General features: G+C 37.7%; 1 protein-coding gene across 3 annotated transcripts in view; it reads right to left on the bottom strand.

Moving 5' to 3' along the window:
* Window positions 1-14,446, bottom strand: part of CDKAL1 (CDK5 regulatory subunit associated protein 1 like 1) — a 422,610-nt gene that overhangs the window by 28,115 nt on the left and 380,049 nt on the right. For all 3 annotated transcript variants that reach the window (XM_049823860.1, XM_049823863.1, XM_049823859.1), the window contains exon 14: window positions 683-766. In XM_049823860.1, the coding sequence (XP_049679817.1) occupies window positions 683-766 (84 nt within the window). The remainder of the gene's footprint in view (window positions 1-682; window positions 767-14,446) is intronic.

The raw sequence follows: 14,446 nt of genomic DNA, 5'->3' as shown, positions 1-14,446 counted from the left end.
CAGCTCAGTGCAAGAAAATAGAGAGCAAGCCAAAGGCAAAACCAGAATGAAATCATGATGATTCAGAAAAGCCAATTTTATTGGTTTTCAGCAAGTCATCTGCTTTTGAGCAAAACCAGTAATTTTGTGAAACAGATGCTGTTACTTCCTTCCTAGCTCAAAGATAATGTTTCTGTGTGGAAAGAATTCATTTATAGAAAGTACATAGAAGGAAATACAACATATCAGGCTGAAGTGTTAATCTAAAGAACTTTCTGACCCCTCCTATTGCTTGAAATTATTTTTTTTGCAAATTGCATTGCCTGAAAGGATTTTCCGAAAGATGAATGGAAATGATTAAAATTCCACAATTCAGAAAACGATGCTTTGGAGACACAGAAATTAAAATTACTGCAGTAATTAAGAGCTTCTTAAACCTTCCAAATTTGGATACATAGCATGTATCGTCCTCATGCTGTATACTCAAAGAGCCACTGTGTATTACTTAACATAATTTCAGGTAAACTGTATTTACAACACAGAAACCAAATATCTCGTAAACAATTCTTGATGGTCACACCTCTCCTGGAAAATGTTTCTTATTTCTTACTTGTTTTTTTTCCACTGTGGCACACTGTGCTGCTGAGATTATCAGAAAGCAAAGATAAAACAAAAAGATGTTATTTTGTTTATCTAACTGTACCTGCTCATAGAAAGGATTGTGAGCAACATAGTAATTGGAATCAAAGGATTCTTCTGTTACCAGAACTCTCTGCCTCTCACCAACCTGGAAAATAAAGACAAGAGAGATGTCTCAGAAAACAAAAATATTGAATTACACTCAGAAGAGAGCTGCAACTACAAACAAACACTCTTAGCAGAAATAATCAAATTCTCTGAGGAAATTTTGTGTCAGCAAGAAAGCAGGGCAGAGAAAGCCCTAGTTCAAACTGTCTAAAACTGACAGGGTTAAAAGTCAGAATGGAGGGCTAGAACTGTGGTACTGCGATGGCTTAAAAAGAAAATCCAGTTCAGAAATACAAACTGATTTTTACATATTAACACAGTAACAAATAAAAATGTCAGATGTGCACAGAGCCCGTTACGGCTTCATCCCACTAATGGAAAACCTCCCCTTCAGCATAAAATTCTGCAATCAATCACAAAAAGGTAACACCGTTCCCCCCTGCCAGGAGCCCTCTGACAAACAAAACAATTAGCAGCACCTGAGAGAAACAGGGCACACTGCACAACTTCTAGATGCCATCAAGCTCATTTATTTGCCTTCTTTTTTTGAAAAGCTGCACTTGTTATTTATGCTAGGGCATCTCTTTAACCCTTTGCGGTGATTTCACTCAGCTGTACCGAGGAGTTCACATTGATTTCCACGACAGTGGAGTCAACACTGCATATTACCAAGACTCAATGGGGAAGAGTTTTTAGCAACTCACATGCACAGCGATATTAAAGGCCAAATAAGCTCTGGGCTAAAAAGCCCAGTGTTTCAATCATACCTCCCAATTTCCAAATGCACTAACACAGTTTAAACGAAGCACCAGTTTTACAATTAGTTAATGGAAGACCAACAAATCAGTTGCAATTCAGCTGCCAAGTATGTATGAAAAAAAATCTGACTTTCCCCAAAGTTCAAAATCCTCCCCCACAACACCTTTTGATTTTGTCCATTAGTGAGTTGTATAATGAAGTTTATTGCCTAATTTCTGCAAACCTTGGAGGACACTTAGGTCACATTTTTAGTCTGAGCCCATGTCTACTTTTTTTCATCTAAATGTGCCCTGGATTATTTCCAAACTATTTGACAAATGCATTCTGCAAATTACAACTGTCTAGCAAGTTAAATTTACTGCCTTTATTGCTATTTTGAGAATCAAAAAGGTTTCACATTTTACTCCAAACTTTTAAAATCTGTGAGCAAGGCTCCATTCAAGATCCTCCTCCCTCCCTGAAAGACTTCTACCATATCCTACTGGCAGCTGTTAAGGAGAAGTTTTAAGGCCTCCAGCATAAGGTCCATGTGAATTAGCAAGAAGACGCAGATCAGACAACAATGTTTTGATTCTTTAAGGTACAAGCAGTAAAAGATAAGATTAGGGTTTTCTCTAACAGTCAATGGCAGGAAAAAGAACAAGAAGAAATAAGAACAGCAATATGACATCTACATTACAGTGTGTATATATACTGTATATATGCATATATATCCACACATACACACTATGTATATAATTCTCCACTCACCAAACAGAAAGACTTCATGGAATAAGTCTTGCCTTCCCTTCCCTGTGCAGGTACATGGAGTATTCCCAAAGTAAACCCTGGAGAGCAGGGCAGACAGAGAGCCCCCAGCTCATCTCCCCAAAGGCAGGTGGAGTTAATTCCCTAGGACCACAACTGTGGGGTTCACAGCAGAAGGGGCACAAGCCCTGAGTTACAGACCAAGTAACAGAATTCTAATAGTAGAAAAGATGCACATTTTTGCATACTTTTAAAAGGTGTTTAACAGTTGTTTATAGCACATTTAAGATTTCCATTCATGTTTCTCTCAGAAGTCCGCAATTACAAATAACAATAGATACGACATGAACTCAAATTTTAGTAACCTAAATCCAGTGTAACTATTTACCGTTCCCCTAAATGGTAAGGTGGTTTTTTTCTTTCAAGAAAACAGTTAGTCAATTCAAATCTCCAGAGGATTTTTGCAAATACATGTCAAGAAGGCACTGGAGATAACTACGCCAGTACTAAGATTACAGGGAACATTTCCCCTGAACGGAGACATTTTGTTGTTTCTATAGTATTTGAGAACATATCTTTTAAAATCATAACGCAGTATCTGCTGTAGCACTATAGTACCAGAGTCTCAGATGTTATGCAATATTATGAAAAAGAAGAGGACGAAATGTTAGATAAGCAACATTCACCCTTGGGGAAACATGCTACCGCTGAAAAGCACCAAGGCCCATCACCAAGTCATGTCCTCGCATTGTATTCATTATTTACTGATACCATACCATAACTTAGCAAAACCAGCTCAGAGCAGTACTGGGTCTGTAACTCATTTCACAACTGTCTTGTGGTTCCCTGGTTCTCTCTGGTCGTAACGTTCTGCCTCCATCATCTCTACGATTCCTGCCTGTCAGGTAGTTTAAGCTACATGTGTTATCTTCATACTCTCAGATGACAGAATGGCAAGCATGAAATGCAAATAATAATAATAAAAAAATCAGAGGAAAGAAGAAAAGAACACCTGTGTTTGATCATTTGATATAAGCAGTGGTTTCTTCAGAGACACACTGCCAGTTTTTCTTATCTTTGCTTCCATGAGCAAAAAGAGCTCAGGTCTCCACGTCTCAGTGGGCCAGACAGAGCTTCTGGGCTCAGAATTTCTTGGGAATCGGAGGAAATCAGGAAGACTAGATTTGTCACATAGCATCAAAACTGTGGCATTAAAATTGACTGCCAGAAGTGCAGAGGAGCCAAACAGCCTATACTGATTTACAATACGTATATACATACATACACACACACAAGACTAAGGCGGCAAACTGTAAGGAGTACAGGTAAACCCAGTAATTTTTCACTTGCTCAAGTTACTGGATTTGTAGCCTTGGCCAAGGCTGAGATCACAGAGAAAGATGATATTCAGCTATTTGCAGACTCTTTTGCCATAACAACAGAAAAGGAAAATTCCATTTAATGAGTTAGGCCATTGGGTATTCATGATCTACAACACTAATTGGCTACACACATTTGTAAGACAGAAAATGACTATCTATCCTGCATCCAAGTATAATTAAGAAGAAATGTAAGTACGCAGAATGCAGCTTTGGTATTGAAATTTGTTCAAGAAGTGGAATATGTCATCATTTCTGCAATTATTCCCCTGGGATCTGTAAGTGCCTAAGTTTCACCTCTCTCAGAATTTAAATATGCAGAAACCAGACATGCTATCTAATAACAGTCATAATTATAATAACCTTTGATGATTTTTTTCAGGCATGTACCAGCAGAAGTAATTCAGTATCTTATTTTTATTCCTATTCTTTCATCTGCTCCCACAGGTATGCATGAGTTCCAGCTCTCAGGGAACTACAATTCTGACAAAGCATCTGGAAGTGAGGAAACTCAGCCCTGGCATCTCAGTTTGGAAAGATTTCTATAGAACCATGATTTTTTTTTTTTTTCCTTTATGGAGGATAGCATGAAAGTAATAATGAATGATAGCAAAATCTTGCCTGTCAACCTCCCCCATCCCAAGGTGGACTGGTCACATCATTTACACAAGGAGAATTTATTTTCACCAAAAATAACTCAACAAGCGCACTGCTGGTCCTATCACTTCCTACACTGCAACAGTTGCCAGGTAGTTTGTAAATATCAGAATTAGTAATCAAATCACTTATGAACTTTTATTTCACCTTCATTTATCCTACAGGAAATTCTGACATGATAATTCTATAACTCAGTTTTTCCTTTAATGAATAGCACAAAAAGCAGTTTTTCCAGCTGGCTGATATGCTAAAATGAATGAATGGTAAGAAATGTCAAACATCCTTCTTGGCTTTAGTCAAATTAGGTTTGCTTTTTAAACCAAAACTGTCTGAATCACAGAAAACCCAAGACTGATTTTTAAATTCTACAATAGTATGGGTGCAAAAGATGGGCCCTGTTTACATGCTTTGATAGAATATTGCTACGTAACGTCAGCAATGGCCTGCTGTAATTAGATAACGTTTCCTCCTTTTTTTTTTTTTGCTTAATGAAATCTACAATTGTTCCAGTTTGATTCATTACTTATTACAGCCAGAGCATGTGGCACATGATCTTTCTCACCGTTTCCTTACTGTTCTTTTATCTGAATTTTGCTAGTTTTGTTTTTAAGAGTCTGTTTGGCTAAAAAATAATAATTAGTAACCACTGTATTTCTGTACTTCTCCCACAGAAGGCGGCTCACTGCACATCCAGCCATCTCCCTTGATTTAGAGACAGTTACCAAAGCATCCTTTCAGTCTGAGTTCAATTCATAGTGGAATCGATGAGAATCTCTCCATTTGTGTTGAAGAAGTCAGGCTTGGATTCTGACCCCAAACATTGTGGAGCATACTTAGTACAAGGCTTGGAAGCCACACAAAAAGCTACTTTCCTTATTTTTATTTAAATACATCATAAAGGAGGCAATAAAAAATACACACTGTCACAATTTATGTGTGTATGTTTTAGCAGATTATCCTAATGTACAGAATACTTCTGGTAAACATGCATATTTTGACCCTTACCAAGTATAACAAAGTTTAAGGAAAAGTAATTTAGAACGTGTTCATTCTACACCAATTTTGGTATGCTCCTTTCCCAATTTTTCAGTTGTGGTCTAGTTATTTTAAATAAGTTTTAATAATTATAGAGATGATGTGTCCCTCCCTATGAGCTGGGAAGAACTGCTGGACCTACTTTTTATGAATCACATTAATCCTTCTGTAATTAGCAGCCAAATTTCTCAAAAATTATAATTAAGCATTCTCTAAGTCCTCTATTTATCCATTGTACATGTTTTCTCTTCCTGACAGATGAGTCTAAGTTTGCTACAACCTCCCTGTAAAAAAGACCAAGTTTCTACAAACTTATGACATGGTCCCATTTTGATGATACCAGAACACATCTCTTTGCAAACTCTCCTTTGTACTGCTTTTTTCTGCTATTCAGCACTGCTTCTCCAACATTTAGGGTGTATACATCTCTCCCTTTCTGAAGGTAGTACTGGAAACAAAGAATGGACTTATCTCAGAGTTCTTCTACAGAGTTTTCTATTGCTAGGGTTTTAAACATGGAGATTGGAAAGCAGTAATATAAAACAGTTCAGCTCCTGAGCACGGCAATTTTTTTGCCAGGTTAAAAATACTTTTCTAGCGTGCAGCACAGACAGCTGCCACTTTATTAGGGCTTATGTTACCGCTGTTGTCCAATTCCAGATGGGTAGGTGCCTCCTTTTTATTATGTTTTGTTTAGTACATAGCTCCCTATAGAAATGCAGCAATGAGTGACATTAAATATTTAGAGTCCTGCATCTTTTACATCATACAAGCATCAATCAGATTAATCTTTACAACATGCATCTGGCCCATTTTACACCTGAGGAAAGAAACAGAGAACTTGACCACTCCAGTGGTCCAGAGTAAGCGGCAAATTTCACCACACAGATTTCATGTATTCCTGCTTCCTCCTCCCAAACCTAGACGATGCTACCTCAGTTCTACAATGCCACTAATTAGCAAGGAAAACAAAATTCTCAGTCTCTTACATAGATCACAGAGCTATGTATGAACTACGAACAAATCTGTAAAAAGATAGTGGATATTACTAGTCCCACTATCCGTATCAGACTGTTTTGCACTTAAGTCCAGTGCGGCTAAATTTTAACATTTCACACTTGCTATGAGTCAGTGTTTTTCCCTTACTTACATTGCTCAGTTTTTTTGCAGCCTTGGAAACAGCATTGGGTGGTCGTCTTTGCACGTAGGAAAGTACTTAGCTCTCAACTAGAGAACTCCAGGTTCCCAAGTGAAAAGCGGCCAGTGCTCATCAAGGTGTCTCATTTCACTGTCAACCAACACAGCTGACTTTGTCAAAGCACCATTACTAAGCTGCCCATATTTAAACAAAGCTGCGGGATTTTTATTTGAAAAGGATTACATAAAATGTATGATTTATAAAATAGTATCTAAGCTAACTGCCTTTTTTTCCTGTTTTAAGCACACATGCTTCAGCTATACTGCTCTTTCCACAGCGTCATTCAGGAATTCAGAATGGACACAGGCAACAGATGCCCACAGGACAAACTCTTTCAACCGTTTTCCAGGCTGGCTTGAGGCTGTGCAAGCAGGAAGGAAGGATTAGGTATAAATTAAAGACAGCCAGCTCTAATAGTACACAATCAGCATAACAAAAAAGTGCCTCAGACTTTCAGCAGCAGGCAATGCAGCTCATTAAAAGCAAGTGAACACCTTCTCTTTGGTCCCCTTATGAATTTGTTGGCATAGCTATGGGGGAGGGAAAAGGTAGGGAGAGAAGGAGGCGAGAGATGGAAGTAGACTGCTTCTGCTTTCTTGGCCCATTGCTCACGCTTCAGGGTAAATAGATCCTTTCTATTACTGTGCACCTGCATCTGACTGCTTCATTTTGATTTGGTCTCCTGCTGTGAAAATGTAGCTTCTTCCAACACATACAAACCCTGCCATGCAGCTCAGATGAAAATTATGTTCAGAGATGTGAGCGGTGACCTAAAAATGACAACTGGTCCTCAAAATATCTGATTCCTTTTAAATTCTGTAAGTTTGCATTTTGCTTGTGTCTCCTTTTCATTGCCTAGAAAAGGGGTAATAAAACTAGCATGTCGACAACTGTCGTATTACCTTTCTCAATTTTATTAACTGCATATAATATTATAAAAGGCAAATAAGTTTTCTGATATGGGAGATATATATTGCCTCTTAAAGCAGTCTCTCTCATTTGGATTTTTCTGTTGTAAACCTGGACTTAAGCAGTAAAAGGATGAGGTGGCAGAATTGCGTTCTATTCTGGATCCAGCACAACGTTGCTAAGGGACTCTGGCTGTTTCCTTGTGCTTTCTGAAACTCTGTTTCCACACGTGCAAAATCCAATTCTGATTGCTACACAGCTCACAGAGTAGTGTCCACAAAGCTGGGGAAGTTGCTATAGCAATGTAAAATACTCTATGCACAACTGGTATTTGAGACTATCATGTAGCATGAGCACTCAAGCAACTGCCTTAATATAATAGTGGCAAAAGTCTCTCCCCTGTTTTTTTAGATGACCTAACAAACCCCATAAAACTGTGGCAAATATCTACAGAAAAAGTCTAAATGAAAAAATCAGTTCAAAATAGGAACAAGAAACATCTGGGTAGTTAAAGTACGTTTAAGGTCTTCCTTTCAGAAACAGAACAAAAAACTAGACAAACAGCCTGCCCTTAAAGAAACTTGACATTTAAAATATAAGTATAGGAAACAAAACTATTAATGTTGATCTTCTAGAATGGAAGATGGAGTTTAGAGGAATCTTTTAAAAATATTTGCAACTTCCAGCAAATTTGGCGATCACGTGGATTCTGGTGGCATGAATAAACAAATATTCTTTAAATTTTACTTTGCTGTTTTTTAACAAGCTAAGCCTGTGGCAAAGGGAGACTACCAAGCTTAAAAATATGATGGTCTTTGTTAGGAAAAGCCATCCTTTCAGCTTCTTCAGTGAAATTATTTAAAGTTATTTAAGATCGGCTGTTTTTGTTGGAAGCAATTCCTTAAGATACACTGCATATTTCCAAGTGATTTAAGCACAATATGAAGTGGCAGTTGCTAAGGCAACAATATGCAATTCCTGTTTCAGTGATCTCTTTTAACAGCTGCATAAGCCCAGACAAGTATCAGTTATACGAGAATTTATAAATCATCTCGGTAAATACCCTATCATATAACTTCTCCAGAAATTACTTTAGGAGCTTGCAATACCAATCTGTTTTCTCAGATTAAAGTCTTGTCTACACTACGGAAAGAAAACTGCTCACCAGTGGCTCTGTCAGAAGGGTGCTGATGTAGCACAGACCGATGTCATACCACGTTCAGCACAGATTCAGCATCACCAGCTGTTGGAGAGAATTGCCGGTAATAATCAGAGGCCCTAACGTAAGTGTAACTTCAGTAAATTGCAGGCAGAACTGCACGTTACTTCCTCACAGACAGGAAAAAGCAGGAAAAAGTTGGGAGTAGGTGAAAATACTGGATGTAAGCTGATGACAAAGTGAAGATAGCATTGATACTAATCAACAGTCAACACCGTCTTCCCTGACACCGTACTGGAATCCCCACAGTAAGACTGGATGTTCCTAGAATACATATATAGTCCGACATGTTTTCATCAAATACACCAAAAAGACTGCTCCGAAAGGTTGGGCTTCTCTCCAAAATATCAATATAATTTTTCTGCTTATCCTACTACTGAAGCCAATGTTCTCTGTTCATCTCATCTGAGAACAAAGGAAGAGCAGATGGGATAAAACAGATAAAACAAAGGTCCATGATGGCCCCATATGCAAAGCCAAACCCAACTCTTCCCCAGAATCCACTAAAAGCTGTATTAATACATTAACACACCAAATAAATAACATAACATTGTAGCAAGTTAATTAACTCAGAATAAAAAAACGGTGGCACTAACTGAAAGAGTTAAAAAAGGGGGTATAAATATGTATCAGCTTTCTTTTCTAAAGAATAATAAAGCTCCTTTTGCATACATGAATCACAGGCTGCTAACAAAAGCATCTGAACATCATCAGAAGCTGATAATGTTAATGAGGATAGGAAATGACATTATTTTCTTTTATTTTGAAGGTAGCCAATATATGATCAAAAATGACACACTTCAGGGGATTTCTTCAATCTAAGGCAAGGTAAGACCCTAGAACTGCTGACACTTCTAGAGGCATAGTGCTGAATGACAAATAACGTCAAGGGCTTACAGAGGGACCAAAGTGAATGACTCATTAAGGAGTGATAAATTCAGTGTGACTTCATGTTGTTTAGAATTTAATAGTCACTACTGTCAAACTAGTTGTCATGCATTTTACTATTTTTAAACAGTATGCCAATTATTTGCATATAAAAAGGTAACCAAAAGAAGCACCTCTTCATTAGCATACTAGAATAAAATTCTGACCAATTCTTTATTGTCCTTTAAAGGAAGTTAACAGAGATCAGTTCAAGGAAGTCATAAGTTAAATCACTTCTGTTCTAGAAGAAAAAGAAAAAAATGATTACGGACTAAGTTTTTCTTTCTAACATCTTCTTTACAACCTACTCAAGTCTCAAGGCTATGCATAAAGTTATCACAAAAATCTCAGTTGTGTGCTGTTGTATATGCCTCAGCGCACTACCTTTTGCATGACATCAGAAACAAATATGTCAAATTAAAAGCTTCACTACTTTGTAAGTTGTCTTCGACACCTATACCACTGTGTCCAACCTTCTCCTCTTTAAAAAAGTCCTTACTTAGCCCTGATAATAGTACTTAAAAATTGGAAGACACAAGGGGTTTCTACAATCTTTCAAACTAAGCAGCAACATCCTATGCTGTAGCTGAAGTTTAACAAGACAAAAAGTGAAACAAGCTGTAAAATTTAATTGCGAGTGAAATTAATTACTGAGATGGATCAACAAGAAACATGCTATAATCTCTAATGCAGTTGTTAAAACCATACTATAAACCTTTCTAAAAACCTAGTTTTTAATAAAAAATTACAGCTGATGTCAATATTTGGGCTGCAGTTCTGTGCATATCACATCACTAATCAGACTATTATGTTCTCACCTTGCAAGTTTCAAATTCCAAACCAAGTGTATCGGTTACATTACCAATAAGACCAATACAATGGTTTGCATACATACACTAAACAATACAGGAGCTAGACAGGCCTGACACTTCTTATGGTACAAAGTCTTTACTAACAGAAGAGTAACGGAAAAAGGAAGATTCTTCAGCAATTGCGTAACAGATCTTTTTAACCCTCTGTGTGGGTATGGCAAGAGGAACAATTAGTCACTAGATTTAAATATCTTCAGTGTACATGAAAATGGGGATTCAGAGGAATTTTTACACATTGCTCAACAGTCTTGAATAGTCAAGAAAGGAGTTGGTCTGTCTGTCTTTACAGTCTTTGCTGATCATCCTCAAAGGAGGTTGATAGCTGTCAAACAGGGCCTCAGGAATAAAGGATCTTCCCATGCCTCTGTGACAAAAGCCCAAACATACAAATAGAATGCCCCACGTAAATACAACAATTCTCCAAAGAAAAAATATTCTTTCAAATTGCTATTTCTGGTCATTCCTTTTTGTACGTAATCTGCAATTAATCACAGTCAAAACACAACAAAATCAGAGGCATGGAGAAGAAATCATCATTCATTAAAAGAAATGTATTAATGAATGGGGTACTCTAGGCAGAAATCAGTGTTGTATTCCCATAACTGCTGTCAATCATGTATTCTAATGTTCTCAAAGGATGTGGAAATACTTGTGAGAAAAGTCCATACGTTTTTTTTGCCGTTGTCTTAATTCAGTCTTGGATCATATCAAAAGGTCAGTAGTATGCAACAATTTATTTTCCTACCCTGCCCATTTTCCTCTTCTGCGTTTCCTCCTTTCAGAGTACTATTTTCCTCATACCTGACTGGAATGAAAAAGCTGAGTAAGACTAAGCAATACTCCCACTCCTGAGAAAAACTCTTCAGCAAGTTTAGACTGAAAACTCAAGAGCTGTAAGAGTTCTCCTAGCTTCTTTCCTCCTTCTGCCTACATCTTACTGAAATGCCCAACACACAATTTTATCTTACTTTTCTACCACACCCAGCTTGAGGCAATTGTTCTTTTTATTTTCCCTGAAAATAGTTCTGCTCCTGAGGGGACTCTATTAACATGTCTCGTATGTGCAAGAGGAAGCACAAACCATTGCTTTAGATTCATCCACATTGAGATGCTCCTAGCACGGAGGAGAAAAAGTGATGTCCCCATGAAAAAAAATGAGGCTTACCATTTTCCACTTTCAAAATCTATGCCCCTTTCCCCTTTTACACCAGTAAAGGCAACAACACAATAAGCAGCTGGTTTTCAAAGGCAAAATGCCAGTAATTCACCCTAAATCGCCTTTTAAACAATTAAGATGGGGCACAAAATGAGCCAGTAGTAGGTTGTCTTAGTCACACTTTAACAGCTAACTATGAATTCTCCAAAGAGAATTCTGGATCAGAATCAGTCTCTCATCATTTGTGTTTTACCTCTTTATGCCAGAAGCAGCAAGAAGAGCATAAACTAGTTTCTGTGCAGTGATCACGCATAGCAGGTATATAAGACAGGAGAAGAGAATCATATTTAGATGTTACACTGTTTCATGCAGTTATGAAGACAAAGTTGCTTGGTGTAATAGCTATAGCTGGGTTCATCAGCTATACTGGGCTGATGCATGCTTCATATTGCACAAGCAAAAAAGATTGCCAAGAAAGCCAGCATGGGGTCTAGAGTTTTATTATAACATACTAAAGAAATGGTTATCAAGCTTACTGTCTGAAAATAAGAAGGCTCCTGTCAAAGCAATTTCAGAACTGTTTCTTTCTCCTAAAGGATGTGGTAGAAATGGCACGATTTACCATGTTAAAAACATCATATCTTCACACCAAGAAATTATTTTGATCAATTCTAGCTAACGTAAAATTTTAGCCAGTATCTCCTGCACCCAATTGACTCCGCACATATTTGCACTGTTGTCTTTCGTAGCTATTACGGTAAAAATGGTACAAACACCTCAGGGTCACTCAGGTTTCTCAAGCTCTAGAAACTTGATCGGGATTACAGTAAAGACAGGGATCGGCGATGCAAAACTATGCACAAATTTAATTGAGAATTAGTGGAAATTATGTTCAATTATTTGTAATTACAGAACTTTGAAACAAAAGAAACGGGCCAACGTAATTGCATGGTTTTTTTTTGTTTGTTTTAAGATTCTCTATTCTTCATTGAAGGTTAAAAAAAAAATGAAAGACATAATTTCTTTTTATTTATGCTTGGACAAAGTTGATATTGTCAGAGCCGAATGTCAAAATTTTAGGACATAGCTCAAATTATAAGCATCGTATGTTAGCGACTTGATTAGTGGCTGGAACCAGAAAATGGCGATAACAGAACTCCGCAACACAAATGCGTCACACCAGTTTTGTCGAATTAAAGGGCAAACCTCACCACCCTCATCACCACCATCAGTTAGTTCAGCAAATCACGGAACACCGCCAGCTTCAGATGCAACGGCAACACATTTCCATGTTGTTAGAGATGTGGTAAATTTACTGCTTTGGATACCAAAGATCAGATCTTAAATTTCAGTATTGTCAGAAGCAATGTGATCGACCATGAGCATTTTCACACTGCTTCTACCACCCAGGGACACGCTCAGGGATGTTCCCCATCTGATGGGAGAGGAAAGGAGGCTGTGCTGATTCCAGACTGTTTTCAGTGAGCCAGGCTGAGAGCCGACAACAAAAGGCTGTCATAGCAGGGGACAGGATTTCTGTGGCAAGGTGGTGAGAAGAAACCATGCCATGCTTTAGAAGCCACTGTAACAACCCCTTGAACTCAGCAGATGTTGCCTACTACCACATGCTACCAGATAACTTTTTGCAACTTTGATCCATTTTGTGCAATTAGGGCAGGGTCAACTTTTTCCCTACCTCTCCTATTTGTTGCATTGTTATTTAAACTACGTAGGCATAGTACATGAATATTTACTACTTGTGCATTTTATCATTAATACGCATGCCTATCACAAGTGTTAGAAAAGGCAGTATCAATATGAAAATAGATTATGGCTTGTAAAGCCTACATTTCTAGCACAGCCTTAGAATTCCAGAGGAGTATAAATAGTAAAATAGATACCTCCCAACTCTTAATATACTTGGTTCAAATTCTGTTACTAAATGAATAGTACCTTCTCCTTGCCTACAGAAGTCATGGAATAACAATCTTTTTCTGAACAAATAGAAACTCCACCCAGCCTTCAAACGAACACTTTAGCTGTGATTACCCAGCATCAGCGTCATTAAGTCAACGTGAAGTTAGGCATATCCTTGTATTGCTTTTTTTCCCCTTTCTTTTTCAAGATCATAGATTAAACCAGCTTACAGACATGCTTGGCAAAAAAACCCTGTCATTTTATATAGTGGATTTTGCTATATTCCATTATGCTTGAATACCAGTAGAGAGAGTAGAGCTTTTGCTTTATTTTTAGAGGAATATTGTTGAACTTAATCTCTGCAGAGTGCTTCTGATAAAGGAAATAAATGCCCTTTCATTTGTTATATATAATCAAGGACAGAATTTCTTCAGGTGGTATGAGATAACTGGTCATATTTGTATTTGAAGCACTTTGAAAATACATGTTTTAACTTTTGTCATAAAGATTCTGACCATTTAATACATTTGTCAAACATTTTTCCAAATTCTTTTAAGCTACAATACAGTGAGATAAGCCAGAGTATGGGCCACACGTGACCTGAAGGTCCTTCTAAAGGCAGAGAAAATGCTCCCAAATCAAGACCTCAGCCTAGGTTTGTCCCAGGTCTGTTTCCTTTACCAAGGCCAGATGGCAAGGCAAGAGATGTAAAGGCTCATGACTGCTAGTACATAGCAATCCTCACAAAACAACAGCCAACACTGACTCCTGAAGTCTAGTATTTACAAATGGCACTAACAATGGGACTGATTAAAAGAAAACAAGGACTTAATACAGAGGCCAGGAAGGTGAGAGGTCCTGGTAAGTCATGTAGTAATTTCTCTGTCAGGTAAAGAGTCCATTGCTAAGAAGGGGCCTTTAGGACTCTCAGGTTTACCTTTTTAG

This window comes from Accipiter gentilis, chromosome 20 (assembly GCF_929443795.1).
Source record: "Accipiter gentilis chromosome 20, bAccGen1.1, whole genome shotgun sequence".
NCBI lineage: Eukaryota > Metazoa > Chordata > Aves > Accipitriformes > Accipitridae > Astur > Astur gentilis.
Note: the sequence above shows the minus strand (reverse complement) of the source record. Positions and strands in the feature narration are given on the sequence as shown.